This window comes from Neodiprion pinetum, chromosome 3 (assembly GCF_021155775.2).
Source record: "Neodiprion pinetum isolate iyNeoPine1 chromosome 3, iyNeoPine1.2, whole genome shotgun sequence".
NCBI lineage: Eukaryota > Metazoa > Arthropoda > Insecta > Hymenoptera > Diprionidae > Neodiprion > Neodiprion pinetum.
In genome coordinates this window covers 33,754,180-33,781,038 of record NC_060234.1, presented here as the reverse complement: position 1 = coordinate 33,781,038, position 26,859 = coordinate 33,754,180, and the positions used below count along the sequence as shown (strand labels likewise).

At 42.2% G+C, this 26,859-nt stretch overlaps 2 protein-coding genes across 5 annotated transcripts in view; one reads left to right on the top strand and one right to left on the bottom strand.

Annotated features, from left to right (window-relative positions):
- Positions 1-4,627, top strand: part of Nup54 (nuclear pore complex protein Nup54) — a 7,754-nt gene extending 3,127 nt beyond the window's left edge. Inside the window, exons 3-5 of the mRNA XM_046618644.2 lie at positions 38-945; positions 1,473-1,700; positions 1,925-4,627. Coding sequence (XP_046474600.1) covers positions 38-945; positions 1,473-1,700; positions 1,925-2,047 — 1,259 coding nt within the window. The 3' untranslated portion in view covers positions 2,048-4,627. The remainder of the gene's footprint in view (positions 1-37; positions 946-1,472; positions 1,701-1,924) is intronic.
- Positions 3,335-26,859, bottom strand: LOC124215346 (zinc finger protein GLI4). 4 transcript variants are annotated; one of them, XM_046618647.2, is made up of 4 exons: positions 26,630-26,859; positions 11,087-11,449; positions 5,241-5,384; positions 3,335-5,128 (listed from the first exon to the last, which is right to left on the bottom strand). In XM_046618647.2, the coding sequence occupies exons 2-4, from the start codon at positions 11,446-11,448 to the stop codon at positions 3,961-3,963; spliced, it is 1,674 nt and encodes a 557-aa protein (XP_046474603.1). In that variant the 5' UTR covers position 11,449; positions 26,630-26,859; the 3' UTR covers positions 3,335-3,960. The 4 variants fall into 4 exon arrangements, with proteins under 4 accessions (XP_046474603.1, XP_046474605.1, XP_046474604.1 ...); XM_046618649.2 differs by having other exon boundaries at positions 11,087-11,299; positions 26,630-26,857; XM_046618648.2 differs by lacking the exon at positions 26,630-26,859 and adding an exon at positions 11,541-13,058.

The window sequence follows — 26,859 nt, the reverse complement described above, 5'->3', positions numbered from 1 at the left end:
TGAGAGACATGATTTTACCTAAGACGTTATTTTTCAGGTTCTGGTCTTACTGGGTTAGGAACAACTCTTACCCAACCGCAACAACAGCAGCAACAGCAACAACCGCAGCAACAATCTGTGAATGCGATATCGGAAGCACTTTATAATGCAGTATTTAACTGCCAACTTTTTAATGACGAACGTGATAATACCATAGCAAGATGGAACTTGATCCAAGCATTATGGGGTACTGGAAAAGCTTACTACTCGTCGGTGGCACCTCCTATAGATTTGACACAAGAAAATCCTTTGTGTAGATTCAAAGCTATTGGTTATAGCTGTATGCCAGATGCAGATAACAATGATGGACTGGTCGTTATTTGTTTCAACAAAAAAGAACAGGAATTAAAAGATGGAAAACAGACGTTGATTACATCACTCAACACCATTCTCGGAAATAAACCAAATTTAACATTAACTGTTGATACTATAAAATCGACAGATGACAATAAAAGTCACGTGACAATCTGCGTATCTGAAAAAGGTGTGACAGGATTGTCTAGGAAAATTCCGGCAAACGAGTTAGTTAGTTTCTTTACACAGACTATGCAAAAACAACAGCTGGCCCAAATGGGCGTGGAAAACATTTTTCCACAGGTTAAATTAGACCCTAGTCAACTGAAGGAATATTTGGATAACCCACCGTCGTCTATTGATCCCAGATTATGGAAGCAAGCGCAATTAGATAATCCAAACCCAGAGAAATATATTCCAGTGCCAATGATTGGCTTCAATCAAGTCAAATATAGATTGAAATGCCAAGAAGAAGAAACAGCCAAGCATAGAGCATTTCTAGACTTGGCTGCAGAAAGAATTCAAAGTTTACAGAGACAACACACTGCAACTCAAGCAAGATTGAAAGAACATCGACGAAATTTACTCGAGCTGCAACACCGAGTTTTACAGGTGAAGAGGATCTTGATAATTTTATTTCATTCTACTTCTACGCACTGGGTGGGCCAAAAAAACCAGACCGAGTTAAAACGTGAATAAATTTCGAACGCATCGACCAATTTTCGAAACTCTTTTTACTCGAAATTAAAAACATAAACCTTTCGTTTTGTGTTCGGAAATCTAGAAAATCTTCATCCTTGCTGAGATACACGATCTTGAAAAACAGATTTTGCAAAATTCGCTGGGAGGATAAAAAAAAATTATTATTAAAGAATGTTTAGCCTAATTTTCATCTTAAATTGTGATTTGAAGTTCAAATTTTCAAACGCGAAACAAATTGTTTATTGTCCTAATTTCAAGCAAAAAAGAAAATTTTCATAATAAAGTCAATGCATTCGGATTTTATTCACGTCTAAATTTGGTGCGATTTTTTTTTACTTACCCCGTATACTGGGCCATTTCATTTGGATTCGTCAAATTTTTTTACCATCATACTGCTTTACTTAATGTAATAATACGTTTCATAAATGAATTTCTAGGTGCTGGTTCGTCAAGAAATAACGCGCAAGGTTGGGTTAGCATTACAACCTGAAGAAGAAGTGCTAACAAATAGGTTTGAAGCAATGCATTCGCAAATAAGTGCTCCGACACAGTTTAAGGGAAGAATCAGTGAAATGCTTTCACAACTGAGAATGAGACGGCATATGGACTCTCAAAACCACGAACGATATACTATGGATCCTATTGCCCAAGACGATATTAAAACCGTGAGTGTATTTCATATCTTCAGTACAAAACTTAGTTTACTCTTCCTAATTATGAAGTTATCACAATTGCTAGACCAGAGTCAATTTTGTGGTCAACATTTAAAACTAATTTTTTGTTTTTAACAAAACTGATCAGTATCAGCTTAGGATGTACGAGACAAGTGTATCCTTACATTGCTTTACATTCGCTAATATCAATTAATATGTATTGTCCTTCGTTGCAGTATTTAACTATGGAACAGCAAGGAATGTCTCAACTCATTTCTACAATCAACGCTGATTTGGAGTGCCTGAAAATAATTAAGGATGGCATGTCCGATCTCCTCACGAGTCACAGCATCTCTTGAAATACAGCGTATCGTTAATTATTGTCAAGTCTTTTGAAAAAAAGTGCACCGGTCATGCAATTTCCAAGTTGAGATGGCGGAAACGAGGGGAAGTGGCTTTCTATCTATTACGGACAATTATGTAATAAACTTCTTTGAAACTGCTGTAATTTACCGTACTTGATTCGTAATAATGCCGGACATCCGTCAGCAGTGAATTTCCCTCCCTGTTTTGAAAGTGAATTCATTGCTTAAGCAAAGACTCGCCACATTTATTGAACCGTTGCATACATAACCACATCCAATTCATAAATGGATATTTTCCACGCCTTATAAATGTATCGGATGTGTGTTGATGATGAATAATTGAATCAGCGTAAATCCCTTGTACGATGTGTGTAAAAGTTGGTATATCAACTATCATTTTGATATATCAGACTGTAGGGGGTAAGTGACTGACAAAACCGTCCCGCTTTATAAAAATTTTTCTTGCAATGATGAAGTATCATGTTCATATTCAGACTACTTTGATGTCGTGAATCAAAATGTTACTCATCAAAATTTAAAAGACATTTATCTAAGTCTGCCACATTTATATGAATATACGTGTGTGTGCACAGCTATGATGAAGCGACTATTTACAGCTATTTGAAATAGCAGAATTTACATTACATTTCAGAAACTGTTGAAGCGATTCTGTTGAAACTTTAATCATTTCGAAATGAGGAAAACCGCCACGGTGAATTGTAATGTTACATAATATGCACGCACACAGACAGAAGTCCGTTTGAAAATTTGCATTGGATGCGAGTCTTTTTTTTTAAGAAGGCGGTAATTTAGTTCCAACTCGAATTCTCATTTTCGGGGTGATTGTAATAACTTCGCCTCCTCTCTGAAAACAGAGTAGCGAAAATTTACAAAACAAAATGAAAATGAAAAAAGAATGTATATTGCACAATAATATTATGCGTTTAAAAATGCTGTATTTCATTACGCTTTCAATAATACTACAATCTCATTTTTTGTTTTATTAGCACTTGAAGAAATTTCGTGTGCATTGTACTGTCCCCGTTTCAAGACAACGTTATTACTTACGGACTGTTCTAGTAGTAAATAATTTACAGTGCATTTAGTTTTCCGTAACGTAACAATGGTTGGCATTATTATCTTAATTATTATTAATGCATGTTTGCACAGGGCATTGAACGTAGCCTACATCTTTTCTTGCCATCTATCTCGAATACAACGTATTATCAGCCGAATCATGCGCCAGCGGTAGAAGTAGGCAAGAGATAACAGACTCAGGGATAGTGTTCATATAAATAATACGGTTTATTAGCTAGTCACATTGTTATACAGCTTTTCTCACAGAATAAGGCACTTTTTTCATACTTTTATTTAAATACAAAAAGATATTAACTCGAAATGCTGCTCACTTTTGTTTTTCATCATGTGAGTTGAACGCTCGTAAATATATACATATATGTCGCCTATAAGTGTGAACATATGTATATACATGTTGAGTATATTACATAACAGTGCTCGACTATATAAGCTAGTGGTGAGTGACAACATTTTGGCACAAACTTGGAGCGTAGTATTGTAACTTAATAGTTAAGGCATGATAAGGCAAATAGATTATATTGAGCAAATCATATTTGATTGTCGAATATATCCGATCGATTCTTACACGTAATATATTTGGCTTTACTATTTGATCAAAAGAGTTACGGAATTTGTACACCGGTTACATGGATTGAAATCCCTTTCATAAGGCACTCGTCGAGTAACGAATGTTCGATTATCTTTTCCAGTTTTTTTACATGTACATTTCCCATGGTGGAACGTTCGCTATTCGTTCAGGTGGATCGTATTTACTGAAAGAGATTTGAATCTTGAATATACAGTATTTGGTAGGCACGATATTGATGTAATTACTTGTTAATCGTCAGATCTAGAGGTAGATCTTGTTCCATTTCGGTAACGGTGTCGTTATTCTTCACCCTCAAATCTTGCCCGCAAGTATTTGTCGTGTCAGCCATATTATTCCACATGTTTTGAAGGCCGTATTGCAAGTCAACCGTTCCTAGAAGATGCCTAAACAGCGGGTTTTGCGTCTTCAAAATCAGATCAGAGAGAATTTTCGTCTTTTTAAGTATGCTGTCGTTGTCGTGAATGCAACATTTTCGGTGGCAGCAGCATTCGCTGTTTTGTTCTTTGGTGTTCGTCCGTTGTTCTACGTCCATCTTGACATCCTCGGCCCTCCTTATCACAGAATTCCTCACTTCGCAAATCGACGATTCCTTTTTCGGTGTGCTGTTTACGATCGATTCGATGTTTCGGTAGTCGACGGTAGTCGTTTTCGGACATACGCTCGGTTCCTCGATCTTTATGGGGGTCGACTGCATGCTAATTCTGGGATATATTTCTTGGGGCGGACTAGTAAGTGGCGATGATACGTCGTCGCTCGGACTCTGCCCGTAGAGCGGATTCACTTGAATTCTCTGCGGTAAGATGTAATTCTCGTCGTAAACTCTTGGATAAATTTTCACATCCTGTTCGAATTTCGACGGCGTAACTTGATGCTCCTGATCCTGCTGTTCAAGGTTGTAAAAATTGTTCCTTTCGACAAACTTTTGTTGCTCCTCGAAGCTGTAGCTCATCTTCGGACTCAAACTCGTGTTGCTTTCGATGCTAGAATCCTTCTTGTCCGATTCGGACTTGACTAAGCTCGTCTTGTCCTGGCTAACATTATCGTCGAAACTCTTCACCTGCAGCATCTTGTCGTTGTTGTTCACGTAATGTCTGTACGTCTTCACGTGTTTCCTCAGCGATGACGGATCCGTGTACCTCTTAGGGCAGCCCGGCACTTTGCAGCAATACGGTTTATCCACCGCGTGTGTTCTCGTATGCTTGAAACGATCCGACGAGTTTGAATACGCTTTATTGCACCCTTCAACCGGGCAGACGTAGGGACGTTCACCGGTGTGAGAACGGGCGTGAATCTTCAAGTTTTCCGCACGGCTGAAGCTCTTGTCGCACTGGAAGCAATGGTGCGGCTTCTCGTTAGTGTGAGTGCGGACGTGCACCAACATTTTGTACCTGCAACCAGAGCGGAGGTCGTCAGTAAAGGAATCGATGACAATTTTCAATTCTGTGACGAATGGACGAGTTCCCGTTTTACGCGCAGTAAATGGAATCTGTAAATATTCACCTGGCGTTAAATCCGCGATCGCCTCTCGCGCAGCTTTCCCATCCGCAGTAAAATAGCCCCTTTGGCCCGGGAGCAGCGTGCAGTCTCGCAACGTGTCCGGCTAGTTGTTCCAGAGACGCGAACCACCGACCGCAATTTATCCACCTGTTATAAAACAGAGAATAGAGAATATAAGAAAAGGTAAAGGGAAATTAATATCGGTAAGCATACCTCGAGTATCTAATTATTTCAATTTTTATAGTCTTTGAGTTTATATTTTAAGTCTAATTCATTCTTCGTTATTTACAGCCCATTAACTCCTCGTTCGGGGAACCGTAATTACCCCGGAGGAGAAGAAACCTTCAACGTCCTTAACATAAATGAAACAAGTTTTCGGAGCTTGTAGCGACTGACAGGCTAAACGAAATACTATAGGTAAGTTATTGGGTTATTTTTTTATTTTCCTTTTCCGCTGCCTCTCCCACATCGCAAGTATAACCACCGTTCGGCGTCAAGTTCAGTTGGGCGTCTTTATATTCGTATTTCTCTGATAATAGACGTAAACGTGTAAATTGCTTTTAGGCTACACCTATCTTTAAAATTACAGTGTCGATTTTATTACTGTTTTTGGTTGTTTAGCTTTTCCTGTTTACTAAAATCACCACCTCGGCAGTCTAGCACCGAATCTAAACTCAGCATTCGATTGTCTCTCGTATCAGTTGGTATTTGTCATTGATTGGCTAACCGTGTTAAAAGTCTTTACTATGTAAACTTTGCACTGCGCTCAAGTTCTGCTGTTGAAATTACACAAATCGTTTTTATGGCGGGGAATAGTAGATTCTACTTGACTTCGTATAATTTTGATATCAAAGATATCCACTTTGAAATTGGAAATAATAACGACGAACGTTCATGAAATTTCAATGGAACCGCGTCATCGGCATTCAATGAAACATTTTTATCAATTGACGACGGTCTCATTTTTACAATTGGCTCCGTTTGACCTCACTTTATCTCTCGAGCCGCGAGATCCTGATATAGTATACACTATTCCGAGAGTCGTTATGTACCACAGCGACTAAATTCAACCCTTTCATATAATCAACGACGATGATATTGCGCGAATAAATAGACACTGACTGAAGACCGTCGCGGGTCAAGAGACCAAGGCAATGTTAAACTTGCAAGCCTGCACATACACAGCGTGTGTATACATGCGCATATTTATGTATGTATATGTATATACACATAGACGTACGGTAACAATGTGTGCACGAATTCTTTCGGGTATTCAATGCGGCGTTTTGGTAAAAAAAATAAAATAAAATAAAAATAAAAAAAATGGGAGAAAGAAACGCCTCTGAATTCCTCTGCGAATTGAATCCCGGGCATTTCGTGCGTCTGCTGGACGATTACGGTGATACGAAACGGAGCATAATGGGGTCTCCTTATTCGTACACGTGCTTCGTACACACCGCACAAATATAGATGCACTGTTTATGCCGCCGCGGGTGTTTTCACGTTCAACATTCTCCTAAATATGCACATTTCGAGATTCGCTCGTCCGATATGTAACGCGTACAAGCGGCAAAATGCCGGCCATCGAGCCATGTAAGACTCTCAAGGCGAAGGATGATGTTTGCGATGGCAGCGTTTCCTTGAACCTCAATTAGTGAACTCCATGCTTGACGTTCTCCCGTGTGTAATGTAACATGAATTTATAATTTCTGCAACCAGTCGAGTTGAACTTGTTTTTACAACGATGCACTGTGTATAGTGTTATACAATGAATTATTTCTGTGATTTGAACGACGTCCTTATCTTTCACGTGATGATCACATGTATTATTTATACTTACACTCGACTCCGCTACGAGTATTTCGCGTTGCGGTTAAAATCGACGAAACCCAACGAGAGCGCGATATCCCATCAATAGCAGCGGACTCGAAATTCTTTCTCGGCGTATTTACAGCTCCGAGGTAAACGAGTGTACGAAGAAAAACGTATCTATAGAGGAGTTATTTCAATTCGTGTAAAATAATAAAAGAAAAAAAAAAGTTTCATTTGTCGCCATTAGAAGTTCTTGTATCAATATACTTACACATAAGTAGAAACGTAACGTGGAGTTCTATTTTTCTTACTTTATATTTACGTTTGTTTGATCACATGTTTTCCATGTAAAAAAAATAATTAATTCAAATGTCATACGTATATATATATAGATTCACATCGAGTAGGAAATTAAAATTTCAACTTTTTTATTGAATAACATAAGACAAATCAAAGCATTCCTAAAATTTGATAAACGCAGTTGATTGATGCAAGAAAATCAATTAGTTATGTGAAATTCTTGCACGTAAAGAAACTCTGTCAATTACGTTGCAAATACAAGTGTGAGATGTAAAAGAGAATCGAGAATGCTCGAAGAACCAGTTCAATTAGCATTCATCCGAGATATGAAACGCAAGTTCAATTTATTTGAATAAAATTAATGTACCTGCCTACTCGAAGTAAACAAAAGTACAATGTAAGCGAGTACAAGTCGGAATTGAATAATTACTGTTTAACATCCAATGTTACGTCATTAATCGTTTCAAATTAATGACTTTTAAATAAGTATTCATATTTGTTTGACAATGAGACAATAATTTTGTACCGCTAATGATTTTCTATGCTCCCTGTATTTTTTTTTTTTTTTTTTACTTATAATCCACGCCGAGCCGACCCACCGCTATTGAATATTGTTGGCGATTAATTACAACAATTCATCGTCTTCAGACAGACTTGTGATGGCTGATAATGATGTCTAGTAACCGGTTATAACTAAATACAATAACACGAGATACTGCATTTCATAAATACGGCGTATTTTTACAGCAGTTGACCACCAACACCACGTCAAGAAGTTAACAATAACATCGAAATGTGACGTTATTTACTATCAAACAACCTACACAGAGTATAGGTACACGGAGAAAAACGTCGTTGAATCAACCGAATCGATTTAGTTGGATGAAAAATTGTTCCTTCTGTTTAATAACCTTACAGTTACATGTTTCTTTATTGTAGTTAAACTAACAAATTCGGCATGTATAAATTTACAACGAATGAATGATCACCTAAGAGCATAATTCGGCAAGGGAGAAGAGAATCTTTCGGTCGCTATTTCTAAAATTGTGACGTCACCGAGCGACTGGTGAACGCTCGATGATACGACCAACCACTTCTTATAAAAGCGTCACCGCGGAGCGACGCTCATTTCTGGTCTGACCAGCGCCGAGTTGACATCAGCTTCGATCATCGAAAGACCCCATACCTTCGTTACATAAAAGGTTGACAATGAGTACCCTCTTCTATTTCATTGCACCTAGTTCGTGCAAGCTTCTTAAGAGCATTTAATTCACGCCCTAGACTTGATTACACCTAGTTCGTGTAATCTTGTCTGCAGCGCCTAGTTCGCGCGATGTTCTCCAATCGACTTGTTCGGTTACAATACTGAAACGCATTCTGTGTACTCCTTCCTTCAATTCTGGATACGTTGTCTACTCACCTTTTAAAATACCCAATCTGTGCCTATATTTCTGGACAAGCCTCTTCAATCAACCACGAATTAACATTGTTTCTTTACTTTTCAGATTCTTTCGATACAGCGCTACTCACGTTACAACACTGCGATTATTCTTCTAGTCTCAATTAGTTTCTTATCCTCCCTTGTTTATTATCATTATTTTTCAAATATATCTTTTATTCCCAAAGACGCAGTCTGATCCTATGGGCGATTCATCCGAGCCAAACCTGATATTACACACCTTCGATCATTGTTTTCTGAAAATGAACATACCGTAGTTAGCATCGTAAATTCTGTCAGGTCGAATCAACCGAACGAGTTATTTGAATTATGCGTTTAATTTGATCGAAAATGTGATAGGTCCAAACAATATTCAGTTACGTCAACTCAATGATCCGGTTGAAGAAGGGGGCACCTTCGATTGAACGCGTGCAATCGCTTCAACTGAAAATTTTTTGTAGTCAAAGACTTCACTATTCCGCGGAATCAAGTTTGATCTTCTTGAATCAACCCCTACATGTGACTTAGTTAACAAATTGATTTCGTCGAACTAGCTAATTTTTATTCTTTCCGTTCAAACTTATACATTGTTGAATACGTATGGTTGAACGAACTAAATATGTTTCTTGTCAAGAACTTTTGATGATTGAAGGAGAAAAATAAAGTTTCTTAGCCGAGACAAATCTATATCTTGTAGGTACTACTTGCTTCGTTGATCCAAGTTTTTAGTGTGTTGGGCCAATGACAAACGAAATATTTATGTCGAGTAAATCTCATCTAACTGAGCAAAAATTAACCCGAAGTCTGTGGGATAGTTTGGCGCAGTGAATACAGATGTGCGACTAGGCAGGAGGATAGATATTTGCAAGCGGTCCCCGGTTCGAATCCTGAAAAAAATCGCGCGGTTTAATTGGAAACTACAAATGCGTTTTATCCGACTTGCGAACAATCATGAGTTATTTGCGTTACTGAAGAATAAACATGATGTTGCATAGATCAAACGTTCGTTGGATCAAAAACTAGGATTTTCAGATTAAGAAAATGATTTTCATATTAACTATATAATACAGGTCGTTGATACAACTTAATATTTCGTTGACCGTACATCCTCGTATTCGTGGTAAATAATAATTTAGTCATCAGAAGTAATTTTCATTTAGCTCATGCAAATTCTAAATTGTTGTAATAACCAAATATTCGTTTCGCCGCCCGTAAACCCCGCATGTAGTTGATCAAAACAATTTTTTTATTTCTTTTGATTCAACGACTTTTCTCTCATCGTCAGTATGCGTACCTATCCCGCATTGCAGAATAATAACTCAACACGCACGTATATACGTACATATGTCGCGTATGCTATTGAAGGAAGGACTACAGCTATAAACGTATTTTGCGATGAAATTTCCTGAAAATATTGCATACTGCACGGTATGACAACAAGCAACCGGTGACAACTCAACCTAACTCCGTTGCTGCAAAGTCCCATTTTAACGGAACAATATTATTATATAATAAATATTTGAAGATGACTGACATAAGATCAAATATATTTCTGCGTCGCAGTATTCCCCGGGATACTTTATCTCCCGGTAGACTATCCAGCTTGATAACGATTCACTTATCTGGAACTTCACGTCTCGTATGAGTTTTACGAGTCCCACGCGGTTAGAATATCTTCTTCTTTTTTTTTTTTTTTTTAATATGTGTCCTTATAAGCAATTGGAGCCCTACCGAAATGAAACGTTATAATTTCTCGACTTGTGTATCAGTGCCTTTCATTCTAGTCGCAAATTCAGACGTCATAATCGACATCCGATTGACTCGCGAATATACGATGCCGTGATTGGCCTGCAGTTCGCACTACGCTAACAACAAGAGTACATGATTCCAAGTCAATAACGTCTGTCGGTGAAAGTGCTAATCGCCAACGGTGGTCATTCATCAGTTTTGGCTGACGTGTGTCTGCCCTGTAATTAGCAGTCATTTGGCCTCTCACTGCACGAGGCTGAAAGAGCCGCTTTCCGTGTATTGCGGAAAATTCCACACGGTTTCATTACATGACGCAGTCGTATATACACGAAATGCGAGTTATTAATTTCTCTGTATAAACTGCATAATTACACTAACATCAAAGAAATAATTCCGATATTCGACAAAGTTTATCATACAGAAGAAATTCGCAATGCAATGAAGAATTCCAGCGTCACCTTGCAGGGGCGATATTAATTAGAGTAGCAGAAAAGTAATATCGAAATCACGCAAAGTCCAGCGAAACAACAAAGATCGTGGAGAAGCTCACCTGCATTTTAGCTGCGTGTTCTCTCCTTTCCGTACGGAGCCGAGTTCCAGGCTGGAACTTGAAGCGTCAGAGTCGCTGTGGGCTGGACTCGGAGGACCCGCGGTGCCGAGGCTGCAGTTCGGGGAAGCCCCGAGGCTAGGGAGTCCTGCTGGCGGGGAAGTCCCCAGCTCTTCCTCGACGGGCATCCTATGCGGCCACGCCGAGAAGTCCAGCCTAGGGTGGTGCAGGCTCAGATTAGGGTAGTTGGTGGTAATCGGTACGCCGGAGAAGGTGTTCGCCAGGCTTTGGTAGCCCGCAGGAGCGCTGCCCAGGAAGCTGCCCGGGTAGCGAGCCACGCCGTAGGGGTTAACGTGGGTTGGCATTCTGCCGGGAACGTAAAGGATCATTTTTTACTTTAGATACTTTCGAAATAGGCTATTTTATAGGTTTCGGGTGGTCTTTCTCCTTGCGGTACCTCAAAGACGTGCAGATGTGTTTGGTTTCTCGGTTTTTTATTTATATTCTCTGTCGGGTATGGCGATGAACTTTTCCCGGATGTTGAATCGGTACTTTATCAATTTTTTACCTCTGCCCCCGGTCTTAGGTTGCTATTTTGAGGGCCGTTTTTGGCGGATCCCGAGTTGTGGACTCGAGGCCCGGGAAAAGCGAATTTTTACTGACAGTAGATATCGTCTTCTTTACGATCGTGTTGACAAGAAATAAAATTATCGGTGCGCCACGCGATACACGCTATACACGATAGTATTACTTTTAATTAACGATTACCGAACGAGTAATAGTAACGTTTTTGTTGTTAAGGTTTATTCTCTATTCTCCTCTCCTCTCCTCTCCTCTCCTTCTTTGCCGCTTAATTTTCTTCGAAGCAGGCTTAAGACTTTTTTCTTCTCCTTGTTTCGATCCTGAAATCTTCGCCTAACTAACGACTTTCAAGGGATCGATAATTCCTCTTTTGCCAAAGCTCGTATGAAATTTTTTCTCGGTTGATTTTAGTTGAGAACGACGGACTCCCAGCTCTTGTTCATTCGAAGCTTAGTATTTGATCTTCGCAAGACGTTTCAGGTCATGCGGGGCTGCGACGACGGAACCGCAGCTATCACAAATAGGGCGTAAACACTATAGCGCACTGATACAACAATTTAGCCCGAGTCCGTATCGTCAGATGTATTTGAACCGGTTTGATTTTAGTATGCGATAGCTGAGAAACTGCTTGCTGTATTTTATGGAAAACATAACTATACTCGATCGGATAAATAGTTTTGACAAACACGGTTGATTCACTTCGGAGAGAATTGTAGGAAATTATTTTTCTACCACACGAAAAACACTGACGAAACTGCACGTTGAATGTCTACGCGTTTCAATTATTCTTTCAGTCGTCGTAAAAATTGTCTGAAAAACAGACGAATCGTTCTAAAATTCAAAGCTGCGTCTAGACCACGTCTCGCAGCCTTCCACACTCGTAACCAAGACTTCCCTGGACACGAGGTTTTTCTCCTATGCTAGGAAAATGCTTTCTCACTGTTAGTAGCCATGAGGAATGATGTGGCGTTTTTCACGTCTCGTAACTCGACTCCAGGCTTTCTCGAACAAAACCGTGTCCCGAATCAGCTCAAGCGATTTCGGCAGGCTGCAGTTTTGTCAAGTCGCGTCGAAGGGTATAAATTGACTTTTATTGACACTCGATCGGTTTCCACCCAACGCCTCTGCGCGCTCCCTTTCTCTCGTTCGTCGATGATTGGTATCCGGTTGTCGCGAAAATCGGAGCAGACTTGTTGCGGCGAAGAGCCGTCAGCGGGTCGCTTAAACGGGTATGATTGTCCGACCGAACGCGCGATGCAGGATTGAAAATCCAAACGATTGAGACAAAGCGTGAGAAAGCTCGTAGGTTCGAATGAGCGCAGATGAGAAGCTGCTCTCGCTCTCGGTGTCCTTCAAATATCCGTCGAAGAGCCAAGCGGCAAACTACGCTCGCCCCGGTACCGGGCCCCCTATATACTTAGGCGCTATCTCGTCGTCCCCACTCTTCGGTCAATTAGAACTATTGATAACGCGGAATGCTCGCTAACACACGCGAAGCTGCGCCGCGACGCGGCTTACAAGCGGGCCTCGTTCCCGGCTCTCGCATCACCAGACGTCTGGCGAGTGACGCGTTGATAGCACGGGTCACCTACACACGTTCGTCAAATGGTCTAAGACCCCACGAGTGCCGTTGCTTCTTCGCGTATTCGCACACGCGAGGCCCGCGTACGTGAGGCGCACTCGTACGACCGCGGTAATCTTATAATTTCACGCGGCATGTTTCAGCGCAAATAATCTGCCCGGTTTTCACCGCAAGTAACCGGATACTCGACCCCCTGCCGGTCAGATAAACCCTTTACACTTTATCAAGTTTTATCGGTAGAGGCAAATATATACGCGCTATTATAATACTTATTATGTATGTTTTGCTTCGGTTTAAACGACGCATTTTTTGCTAAGCCTGACAAGTTTGAAATTGAAATTATCAAATTTCTTTTTATTTGCTTCGTTGGGTCTCCGCAAATACGTTTTGTAAGCATGTCGCTCTCCCGTCTAGAAACGTCGTATCGATGACAAACGTACCGAAATGAATCCTCAGTAGACTATCTTGTGAAAAATGAAGAAAGAAGCATAACAATAATAGTAATAATAATAAGTGTGTCTATCAGATAAGTGGTTTCGTCGCCGTGTATATCAACGTTTAGAAGATGAAAAAATTACAGAGATGTTGCAGTGTTTGGGTGACTTTAATTCATGCTATCGGACGCCTTGCGATGCCTCGTTAACTGTAGATAAATAGATAAACAGATGAGTAAATAGATAAATCGGAAATTTACCAGAGTGGAAGATCATGCTTTTATGTGGTGGCGTATTAGACGAGAGTATTGGAAAAAGCCATCGATGGGTAATATTGAATCATGAAGGCGGTGCACCGCGGTTGAGCGGTAATTTTCTTTATTAGTTTATTGAACGTTATAACATATTGTCTATCTGTGACGGAGGTATAAGCGACTGATAGCGATGTAAGACAGATTTTTCCAGACAAATGTTATGCCCGTTGATGTCCAGAAATAGGAATTCCTCTTCGATTACCGAAAAATCCTTCATATAACCGAAGAAAGATCATTTATATTGTTAATTAAAACGTTATTCGTTTTATTCAAGAATTTGTCAAATCTTTTCTCCATACATATGTCTTTGTACGGATTCTTTCGTGAACGCCGTAGCTAAATTAACGCCGTCAACACTATTATAGGTACGAATCAATTGCGCGAAATGAATAAATTTAACAGCAAGTGCTATCAAAGACTAATTTTCGCCCTGGCAGTGGTTATACACGATGAATACACACGTCGCCGAAATTTATACCGCTGCACAGACGGGCGGGCGGGGTAATGGAAATAAAAGCACTCGCTGCTCACGTGAACAGTAATACCCTGCATAGCTATTCCATTTACGAACCGCTCTATCTAATCCTTTCGCACACACAGTATTCACGTGTGGTGATTACTTTAGAAATTAGATAAATTATCACCTACCGAGTTAAATGTCCCCCTTATAGCTGATGTCTGTCTGCGGCCTATTTAAGTGGGGAGAAACAACCTTACGTAACGAGTGCTAAACGATCGCCTGATAACTCCGTTCAGGAAATTATCCTGTTCGTTGGCGAATGTATCTAGAGGTGGACTTAAAATTGGGCAAATTGAATTAGCCAACTATTGTAGCACTTTTAGAGAAAAGTATGCTAATTTTCACAATTTTTGAATTCGAAGGACTGACATGTGGTGCATTGATCCTCTCTTCTTTTTTTCCTTCCTATAGCACGGAAGTACCGACAATGAGCATGCAGCAGCATCAACGTTATACGAGAATCTCTGAAATTATGAATCTGTAAATAAAGTCTGTTGAAAATTTAATTGAGTTAAAAACAACGGTCTTTTGTTTAATGCATCGTTAACAACACATTCCAAAGATATTACGCAAGTTCGAATAATGAAATTTACTTCAAACAGGTGTGTATATGTTCAGTTTTTCTTTTTTTCTTTACTCGCAATACGTACGATTTACAATATTATAAACAACAATAATACAGAGTCCAATTAGTATTCTTGTCTTGCGATAAAATTTATATCTACCGCTACGCTTTCATCCGAGAAATTAAAACTTATAGATAACACAGTGATTGAAATTGATGTAAAGGTTTAGTTATCGTGTCTAAATCGATTATTGTTAATAATAGTGTTGTGTAATTGCTGCCTAACCCGTTATCATATTCCGCGAAGAACGAGTTCGACGTGCAGTTTGTGTATGTATCGCGTAAGCGAAATCCGGCCGCTGCTGGAGAGGAAAATTTTAGGCCATCCGGACGATATATTTTGCCGATAAACGTAGATGAAGGGAATACCGAGGATTTACTGCCGCTAGTGTGCGTTATCCGATATAGCAAGAGTAGTCATGCTTATTTACACGCGCGTGGAAGATATTAACACGCAGACATAGGTAACAGACGTATAAACACATGTGCCAAATCTCGGTGGGGTTTATTATCTTTTTTTTTTTTATTGAGTTTTATCATATACGTATACCAGTTAGTCTGATTTGGCAGTAATTATGTAAGTGTTGCGTATAATATAATTGCGAAGTCGTTACGTTAATGAATGTGCATAATTTTTATTTTTTTTTCGTTTGTGTACTGATTCGATGTAGAAAATCTTTGAATGTGAATTTATTTGCAAACAAACTTTTTGTCCTGCGAGTAAAATAAAAATAAAAAATAAAAAAAAAATAAAAATAACACAACCATCCGTTACTCATAAAGATTACGATAAGCGGGATTTGGTATGAGAAAATTGAGTAATAACGGAGAATCGAGAAATAGAACTGGGTATGATGTAACCTGTCATCCATATCCATCCATACTTCATCTGTGATTCTCTAATCCTTGTTCAGATATTTTTACTTCGTATTTGAAGCAAGGTCGAAGATAATAATAATCATAATCGTAATCATAATCGACACCGTTCGTTTTAAATCCAACGTTTGAAATTGACGTCTAATTTACAGGCGTATTTCTGATCTCCGAAAATACGCGTGTAAACGCGGGAATAGCACGTGGTAAAACTACGGTGCAGGTATGCAAATGTAACATACGTACATTATACATTGCTTACTTACATTTCATATCAGCTCGCGAACTTAACGTGTGTCAATTACCGTCTGGATTAGAATTAATGGTGCAAATTACCCGAGTAATACAGTGGTCGAAGAACCTATCCTGCACATACGATGCTTAGAGCCTTGGACCAGAAGAGTAACAGTTACCGAATTAAGTGAAATGTGGGTGAAAGAATTCCGAGGCACGTATTATTTTTGTTTTTGCCATAAAATACGAGTACAACCTGCGTAAAATCGCAGATGAAGAATCAAAGATGAAAGACGGAAAGAAGGGACCTGAATACGAAATTGTAAAAATTTTCACCGACGACCGAGATGCCGGGTTAGAGATAGGATTTGAAAAGTTGAGAATGTCTCGGGAAACACGACCGCCACAATGTTCTGTGCCTTAACTGCCAAGATGATCTTTTCCGGGGCATGCCGCTCGCTCTAAACGATTTTATCCGAATGATCTTAACGACGTTCTTCGAGATTTTTTAATATATGGTACCGTGTAAGATCGAACTTTATCACTCGTCACGACGTGACACTATTTTCCCTTCGATCATCGCGTGCATTGTATAAGTGCACTTTACTTACGAAACCGGGGGCTCAGATTCGTTGAAATTTTTCAGCAAAATTAGTACCTCTCGGATGCCTTACGGCACGTTTGTGGCAATATACATATACGTGATGAATACTTATCGACCCGGGCGCGTTGTGAAATCGATTTCGATTCCATTTCCTTTTTTTTTTCTTCCAATCCTTCTACGCCTCGTCGTCGGACGGCGAAATATAAGCGGTGAAAACGTATCAGGGCTCTCCCACGGCCCTTAGAGGCAGGGACCACTTCTTAGCCTCTTGGAGGCCAACCAAAGGGTATTTAAAAAACTCCTTCGAGCCCCCAACAGCGAAACTAAAATACCTTATGGTTCTACTCGAAATATACCCCCGCTGTGCATGACCTTACATGCACGTTGCGGGCTACGCGTACCTATACTCGAGTACTTGAGACGCGATGGCTTGCAATCTCGCGCACTTTTCCTAGGGGTATTTATACGAGGAAAACGAGACGCCGCATCGCGTGCATCCCTATACCCGTTTCAAAATTAAAACCACGCTTTGTTCTCGCTCCACGTTTATAATAGAATTTCAAACGGTCCTTCGTCGCAGAGGCGCCACAATCTTAAACCAGTAGGGTTTCTTTTCTCATCTTCGTCGCAGATCGATAAGAGGTCTGAAAGGATATTATAGATATATGTATATACGCATACGTATACTATACGCTGTCCGAAATCTGATTGTGAAATTATCGGATTCGAGCAAAGTCCATCGAGCGGCATGTACTAATAATGTTACTGATAATAATGAAATGAGGCCCGAGGTGAGCGCAGCTAGGAAGTGAAGTCTCGACACCCGTACATAAGATAGGAGCTTTGAAATGGTGAGTTTTCATCTACATTCTTATCTGACGATCGGCTTTGAATCAACAAAAGTGGTTATAACTTTTTCAGCGACAAGCATCTACCCAGGTGTAGTATATTATAACATCGTACAATGTTCGCTGTTGAAACATCTCGCAGACGCAGATAACTAATCTGACATCGCGTCTAGACTGGTTACGCTTTACGGGGGACATATCTCAAAACGGCGATACCGTGAGTGGCTAGGTGTAGGCACTCAATGTCAACCGTGTCACGTGCGCTCTGTCGTGCATGCAACGTTTTACAATCGTTTTCAGCTTGGCGACAATACGATGCTTCGCAACCGTTTTCTTGCCCTTTGCCTCGCGCGGTCACGCCCAACCAGGAACACCGTGATAAGGAAAAAATGAAAAAACAACGGAACGGTTCATTGTTGCGAAAAGAGAACCATGCGAGCTGGCAGGCTTCGAAGCGATTAGGCATTTGTGTGACGTATCTACGTAGGTATAGCTGTGGCGTAAATCTTTTGCTCTATAATTTTCGTTCGCGCATGTAAGTCACTTTGATACACGGTGCGACTGAGGAAATCTTAATTTACAGTAGACTTTAATCGGTGTCTTGTGATTCCCCCCCCCCCCCCATTTCTTTTTTTCGCCGTTCTTCAATTTCAGCCTGAAACGATCCAGCAGGAAGTACCTATGTCATCCGGACATCAATTAATTATCTACTGACGAATAAAATTAATTGACCGACACGTATCGTCGCGGAGCAATACGGATGATGGGAAGGTATACGGAACGATAATTTCAAATTTGTGACGAACATTTACCTTTCTCCGTGAACGAATAATTTCCTCACTTCGGATCGGCGCGAGGTAAAATTGATGTATATTTGCGTTTTATTAAGGGCGAAGCCACCCCCGGATCCAAAGATTCGACCGGACCATTAGGGCAGGCTATGGGAGGCTCCATCTCCCCCGGTGCCACTCTATATGACACCCCGGGAACAACGGTGCCGCGGGGCGGCGCCTTTTGATCTTCGGAAGGGGGCAAACAGGTAGAGAAGATGCCGACACTACGGCGACCGGGGTCCTGGTCCTGTTCTTGTTCCTGGCCCGGGCCAGAGCCGTCAGTATCACGGCGCACACCCTTCTTCCTTCTTCGTCGCTGATGGCGGAGTGTCGTCGTTCGAAACTCCGGAGGAAATATGGAGGGTATTTATAGATTAAGATCCCGCGGCGATAGGGGCCGAAAGATTTTTCATTTAGATTTCATACCGATCCGAAATATCTCTCGGTCAGTCCGGGAAGAGGTATAGTCTTCAAATTACCCATCAGCCCGGTAGCAGCTTAAGGGGCATTCTTGTCCTCGCGCCCCCCCCCCCCCCCCCCCCTCCCTTTCTCGTCTTGTCAGCGAGGAGATCTTTCTCTCTTTCTCTCATTCTCCCTCTCTCTCTCTCTCTGCACGTCGACGTGTCCGAAGAACGACGAAAAATTCTGCAGGTCCTCAGGGCCGGTCGATGATAATTATGAAGAATGTCTATAACCGAAGATGAATAACTCGGTTTGCTCGTTTGGTTAATCCCGTCGTTTCCTCCGGAGTACTCTTCACACACACACACACAGATCCTGCAGCGTTACCGAGAACAAGGTGCGTATAGTGTAACGCCCGTTCACGCACACTCAGGCAAATCGTAGCCGCCCGCATGATCTACGGTAGAAGGACATCAGCGGCCGTGCTGCAATGGCGACGTTACATATTGTACCTTATATTGTATGTCGGAGGGAACAAACCGAAGTATATAGTACGCCGCGCGCCGCCGCGGACGGTGGTTGTTGTTGATGATGCCTCGGGGGCCGAGGAAGGGACCAAGAGCGGAGAATCTTCTTGGTAGCAGCAGCAGCGGCTGCGGGACGTGGACCTGGACCCCTACCGCGGTCTCCCGCTGCGACCAGTAGCCGTGCTCTGTCTCGTTCGTTATATTCGAGCTCGACACGCCATTGCAATATTAATATTCCACTCTTAGCCAGGATAAACGATAAATTAACCCCACCGGCGCAATTTCGTGTACAGGTACCTCAAGTTGAACGAATATTTTTTCTTTTATTTATTTATTTATTTTTTTTATTCTGATCGGAGGAAGAATGCAATCATTTCGCCATTCGAAGACTGCGCATATTTATTTATATTTTGTATCAAGAATGTGACCGATTCGTACAGTTATAAATTCTTTCCGATTCTAAGCTTTCTTCGCTTTTTTATCCCTCAAGGACGAATTAAAGAGAAGAGGAATGCCCGCAGGGTGGTTCCCCCGACGAAAGTGCGCAGGCCGGCTGCGGTCGAGGCCGTCGTCCAATATTGTCCCAAGCAAAGGAGGGGGCCCGGTACCCTTCGACAAATGTAAACACCGGAGTATTATACCCTCCGCTATACCCACCGTGCGTCAAGCAAATGCAAATCTCGGCAGATTCCGGTAAACGGAGTCGTTTTATGGTATGTGAGAGGGAGGACCACACGCAGCCTGCAATGTCGTGTTTCGGGAAAATACGGTGAACCGTATCGGGTGAGTCGTATTTATGTTTCACCCCGGAGAGACACCCCACGCGTCTGCGTGGCAGCGCGAGAGGAACGACTTCGCCTGAACTTTCACCCGTCGTTTTCTCAAATCCCTTGCGAATCCCACGCGGAGCCGAGACGCGGAACGACTCAACTCGACCGGCTACTTTTACCTATTCTCGTTGGGCGTTCGTAGGTGTGCGTGCAAGCTGGCGTGCATGCACGCGTATATAGGCGCGTCCACAGGTATATTGCTATAACTAACTCACTCGCCCTTGCCCTTAGCCCCTTTGTCGGTTGCTGGCGCCACGAACCTATTAAAAATAATGTTTAAAGAACGAATTATGGAAATGCATTCTGCGGGGGGATACCGTATCGCCGGATCCATCCATTCGGGTTCAAATTACAGGGGGCATCCGGCCCCCTGGGAGGAATATATTATGTTGATTTTCAAAATGAAGGGCAACGGGGGTAGACTTGGTTGATTTTTATTCAGTTTCTCACCGAGAGTTGCGGCTCGTCTTCGGCCCGCGGTCGGACCGCGCATTCGCACACTTTTTTTTTTCAAAACTGACGTTCCCAGTTATCAACCCTTCAAGCTACTGACACGTCAAGTTTGCATAATGAGTATGTTTGCAAGGCTACGAGCATCACGGAACTCGGGACCGAATCACTTGATAAAATGTAAGGAAATTGGGCGTCAATGTTAACCGCGAACCTCCACGACCCCGTCAATTACCCACGCAGTTACGTCACATCCTTTCTTGTACATGCATATATACAAGTATATATATATACACAGGTATACATCCGTAAAGGCCTTGCATAAGAAGGATGCCGGAAAATTGAAGGATCGTTTACCAGGCACCGTCTCTCTCCCTCTCTCCGTCTCTCTTGACCGAGCCGACGGCAGACAGGCGACGTGGGAGGTCTCCGCACCTAGACTGCATCACCGTAGAACCAAATCATTTGTCAATGCGGGTCAGTTTACCCATTCGTCGCACTACCACGGCGTTCCATGGAGTTTCATGGCGTTTTACGGCGAAGCGTCTCAGGGCTATTCATTCCCGCCGTTCGGGGGAAGACCCAGAAGGAGTGTCCCGCAGGTCTGCACCGTCTAGTGCGCACGGGTATACCTAAAGCCGAACATCCCTGGACGCGTATACGGGCCTGCAGCCAGCAGCGGCAGGGTGAATCCACCGAGGTGTGAAATTTGTGATTAATTATTGGCTTGCGTGGGCGTTTAGGGAAAAGATTAGGATCTTTTTGAGACCAAAGGCTCCGAACGGTAATTACTGCTGAGTATTTTCCGTGAGGTGTTTTTCAAGCCGCACGCGTGGTTCCCCCTGCAGGACGGAATGCGGGATCCGCAGTGAAAAGAGAAACAAGGACAAGGAAGATTACGCACTTCTACGGATATATCTATCGGGATTAATTCTCCGCCGGCAATAAAACGTGTGGGTTCATTCTTTATCACTCTTCGATTCTTTTCTTTCCTTATCTCTTTCTCTCTTTCTTTTCACCTTTCCCTTCGTACACGGGCCTGCATCACCTTCGGCGCCCACGAGGTTCTCTTTGTCCTCTTTCAGCCGGTCTTAGCGGTGACCATATACAGAGCAGCGACCTAAAAGAGGATATTGTAAGATGTCACCAAGCCTGTAGAGGCGGAAAAGAGGGGAAAAAAAATACGCGATAGTTTCGTGCCACGGTCCGCGCCACACACGACGGGGAATGACACTTCTCGCTGACCGCGAGGACCACACACGAAGATCCGAGAGCTCTTCCCGTCAACGGCCGGGATTCTTCGTCCGTCTTCCGCATCGCGGCTCCTTGTAACGCTGTGGAAAAACTCCCGATCCGGGCCGAAAGTCGCGGTTCGGTGTACATACGGCAGGAGGGAACGAATGCTCGAACGGTGTTTCACCGACGACCGCAGCGGAATGGTTCACAGCGCGTAATTCAGGCCATTACATGCACCGACCGATTCGGGGCCAATCAATCTAATCGCCTACACTGTGGCTATGAGAAACATCCTGAAACTCGGTTCGCCGCGTACCTGTGTTTTTGTAACGAGTAGAGACAACCGCTTCTTATGATTATTTATGACCGTGTCATATACCTTGTAATACCTTGGTATCGCATCGGATCGACAAAATTTCAATCCGGTATCACGAACGTGGTTATAGTACGTTTCTTCCTACAAATATTTTGCCGATCATTATTCTTATTCAAGCGATATACAAGTCCTTTTTTTGTTAACGATACGGACCGTACTTTTGATTTGTTAGTCTTGCAATTCTATCCGATGGTAGGCTGTCTCGTTGAACGACTTGTTCAACGGATCGGTGTATTATTCACGTTCGTACCCGATCACGTTCGTATGATCTTGACAAATTGATTGTAAAATATTACTCGCGGACGAAAAGACCATTTAGATAGATCCCGCAGTTGAAAGAACAAGAAAATTCACTGGGATTTGTTGAATTGGTATTGGAGAAAACCAAAAACGAGTTTTTTTCTTATTTTTCTCGAGTCAACTTTGTTCAATTGAAAAGTGCGTCGTTCTCGTTTAACGCGTTATGCATCCTGTGTGCAGCGATAAAGCGATATTGATGATCTAGCGATATTTATAACATTAGTAGAAGAACCTACACACGCTGCACGCCTCTGTCCAGGTTTTTACGCCGACCGGATGTCGATTAGCAAAAGCACTGATACTAATACTGTTTACGTTTCATTGCATTCTCGAGGGATATGATCATGGAAGTGTTTTGGTTAATGCCTTCGCAACGGTTTACAGTCTTAATTATTATCACAGTCGTAAACGGTCAATAAACAATGTTCCACTATACCTAAAACACGAATGGTAAATTTTCAAAGAAATTAATCGATGTGCATGAGAATGAATCCTCTAAAATATTGTCCGAAATTTACTATCGAAGTAAAAAATTTTACTTGTCGTTCAAAGTCTACGACAAATCGTTTGCTCTCGCTTATCTGGAATACAGCTTTACAGGTATAAACGTTACGTTTGATCACACTCGCGCACCTACAGTTGCGTATTTCTTACAGCGATTTCTAAACAATAATTTGATAATAAATACCGTCGTACGAGGGTAGCGGATTGTACCGATCGTAAATCGGTAAGGGGAAAGTCAAAGGTGTCGCGTTATGAGTCGGTGGTCAATACCCTGCAACGTTGCGCGTAGTTCACCTTTCCGTTAAGTATATGCGCGAAGGTGAAGGTGTGCGTTTGTTACCGGGATAAATATCCACCTTCGATATGTTTACTACCGAGTCGAATGGCGCGAAGTCACCGGCCGCGGTGGCGACGCGACGCCGTAAAAACGTATATGAAACCCGGCTTGATATACGCGTAAAGATTTATGCGAGTTGAAAGGTCGTAGAAGGCGTCTAAGGCGCGGAGAGCTTCTCGGCCGCATCCTGGCGGGGGGGCCGCTCGGCATTGTTGCTAATTGCATTGGCTCGGCGAGACTCGTGGTGGTCCAACGTTTCGGACGTCTCTAGGTAGCACGCGGAGCTGCTGGTATCTCTTTACGGCCTTTGCCAGCAACCTCCTCGACCACAAAGGTCCCAACAAAGTTGGTTCCTGCAGCGGGTGGCGCACAATGCGGTCGCGTAACGAAAATCGACCCAAACACACCGCATTGTTCGAGAGACGGTGGTTGTTTTGCCGGACACGCACACATCGGCGACGCTTTCGAACCCCCGCGGACGGATCCGTCCTTCCTCCGTCCGTTTGTTGCAGGATTGCGGCAACCGACCGACCGTTGGGATCATCATCGACGGGGCACGCACACCTAGGCCAGAATCCGCCTCTATAGACTTTGTTGAGACGCGGAGAGCGGATACGCCGCGTGGCGTGTGTTCCCACGGACGGTAGGTAACCTGCAGGGATTCCCCAGGCGGGACGAAGGTATGCAAATGTGTAACGCGCAAGATTCCTCGGTGGGACACTGCGGAAGCCGGTACTATCCGTATCTCTCTCTCTCTCTCTCCTACTTTTTCTCCTTCGCTCTCCCTTGCCATGTGCGGCCAAAAAACCTCCACGAGAGGGGCATTAACATACGAATGAATGAAACCTGTATATTCGGTATTCTTGCAGACGAGGACAAGTCACACCCCACGAGTTGTCTTTCCCATTTGGGACACGGGGAGAAGAAATTGCAACGGTCCTGCGGGAAGATACCGGTTCATCAGGATCGCCGTTTGGGACCTTTCGTCCCGTACTGCGAGGCGCTATCCCCGATTTAAGGTGTTTCTAGCCGTGATTAAAAAATTTAAAACGGCCCGGACTCGATCTAACGGTTGCCCACGGTTCATAGGTGAGATTCACTCTTTCTCTTCTATTCTCGTCCAACGGATGTAGCTGGTAACGGACCTACGTCCATTGCCGGCTTTGGTATACGGGCGATCGTTAGACGGTGACTTTATCTTGGTATTATACATTTGTTTCTTCGTGTACAACGATCGCTGAGGTCCGGTTTTTCGTTCTGGTTCTACATATGATCAAGTTTTTTAACCAGCGTATTAATATAATTTCGTTATTTTTTTTCAGACGAATTATCACAGTTCAAAAACGGTCAAGGTATGTTTGAATTTATTTTTACAAGCTACGAAAAAAATGTTATATCACTAGTTTGATGAAAGATCGTCGAGCAATGATAAATATACACAGTACGTGTTCAAAATAGAATTGCTGGTCGGTCCTCGGCTAATCCTTGAGAAGAATTTGTGACGAGGGTTTAACGTGGCGTTGTCAATCTCAATGCTGAACAATTATAAAGGAGATTGATATAATCGTTTACGATTTATTGGTTTAACTTTGGTTCGATGAATAATGTATCACGCAATTTAAACTATATCTGACACTGATTTCTGAGATTGAAAATTAAATCTTCTACAGACAGCTTATCGTTAGTAGAGAATTGCACTAATTTTGTTTTCATGGCAATGAATCATGTACAGAAATATAAGAGAGAATATTCTGCGGGAAAACGGTTCTTCGATTTGAGAAAAGGAAAAGAAAACTTTGAAAATTTTTTCCCATAGATACAGAAAGACGGACATTTCCATCCCCTTTTCCAAAACCAGAGAGAAGGAAACGCACAACTTTCCCCTAACTAGGAGCCCACAGCTCAGGGTGACAACGCTGTGAGATTCGCTACACCGTGACAATAACCGGGGTTTGGCCTACACCCCTAAGGTTACCATTTCTGTCCATGGGGGACCGAGCGTGTATTCTATGGGACCCCAGGATGGGATTATCTCAGGTCAGGTACAGAGATTTCGGATTCTGAGTACCACCAAATGCCATAACAATAATCGATTGTCGGAGTTTCGTATCCCCCCATGCAGGCGTCTCAATGCCCTTGCGCAAAATCGTACGTCCATACAAAGTGTGGGAGACTGCTGACGAGATTTTTCTCGCTTCTTATGTCACACGTGGAAAAGAAAAAATTGCCAACGTATTTCTTCGAGACGAGAGGAAGCTGCCTTCCACCAACACGAATACCTCGCATATAGACTTTGAATTCACTTACACTGTTTTTCAGTGATCAACGCTCCTGATACTCTTTCGTTATAACCGAATTGATGGTTTCTTAATTCGTGATTACGTTAAAACTTGCTTGTTGCTTTCCCTGTCGTTCATGCTCAGTGATTTTTTACTCGATTATTTCTCATTGTCGTCCATTTCAATTCTTTCACATAACGCAAACGCGAGAGTTCTCGCCTGTAACGAACAATCATGATCCAGAGGACAGAAATTGATGCGGGCTGGAGGCCAGAGTACGTTTCGGTCCGAGCGGCATCGTGTGTCCTCGCTTATCTTTCTTTGGCTCACTTGGAGTGAGTCGAGTTGATTAAAACACGGTTAACTAATTTCCCTCGAATGCTTCTGAATCCCGATTAGCTTCCGAACGGGTTATCGCTTGGAATGAACCCGAAATGAATACCTCCGGTCGCATATTTCTACCTGGCGTACAAACTGCATTGTTCTTCATTTGATCATGGACATTGGCCGACTTGCTCGTTAGTCAATTACATTTCATTCTAACAAATACTCTGCACGTCTTTGAACGATCGGTCGTATTATTATTATTATTGTTATTATCTGTATAATACGATGCTAATGAAGTAACTGCTGTCGTCTCAACAAAAAATTTCGAAAGAAACATTTCGTACATATTGCGTGTACGTAAATCTTACAACAGGTAAAATAATGAACAAAGGTCGATTGCGTTTGATTATTGAGGCCACAAGGTCCAGATCCGGTATAAGGTTGACCAAACCCAACAATGACGGCGAAAAGAATACATACATATACGTATAGGAATTAGGAAGAGGAATAACTCCGTGACGGTACTCACCAATAGTATGTCAGCAGGGTCAAACTATCCGTTTTTAGGGATCAACTTTGAAACTGAAGAACCTTCTTCATGTCACTGTTACGAATTGTTCACACAACAAATAAAAGTTGAAAAAGAAGTAATAGAATGATCGTGTAAAACTATACGAGTATCTCAATAACGAAAATATTGAAAAACCCCCTCAGATCCAGGTAACTTCAAGGGTGAGAACGATGATCAGTTTCACAGAG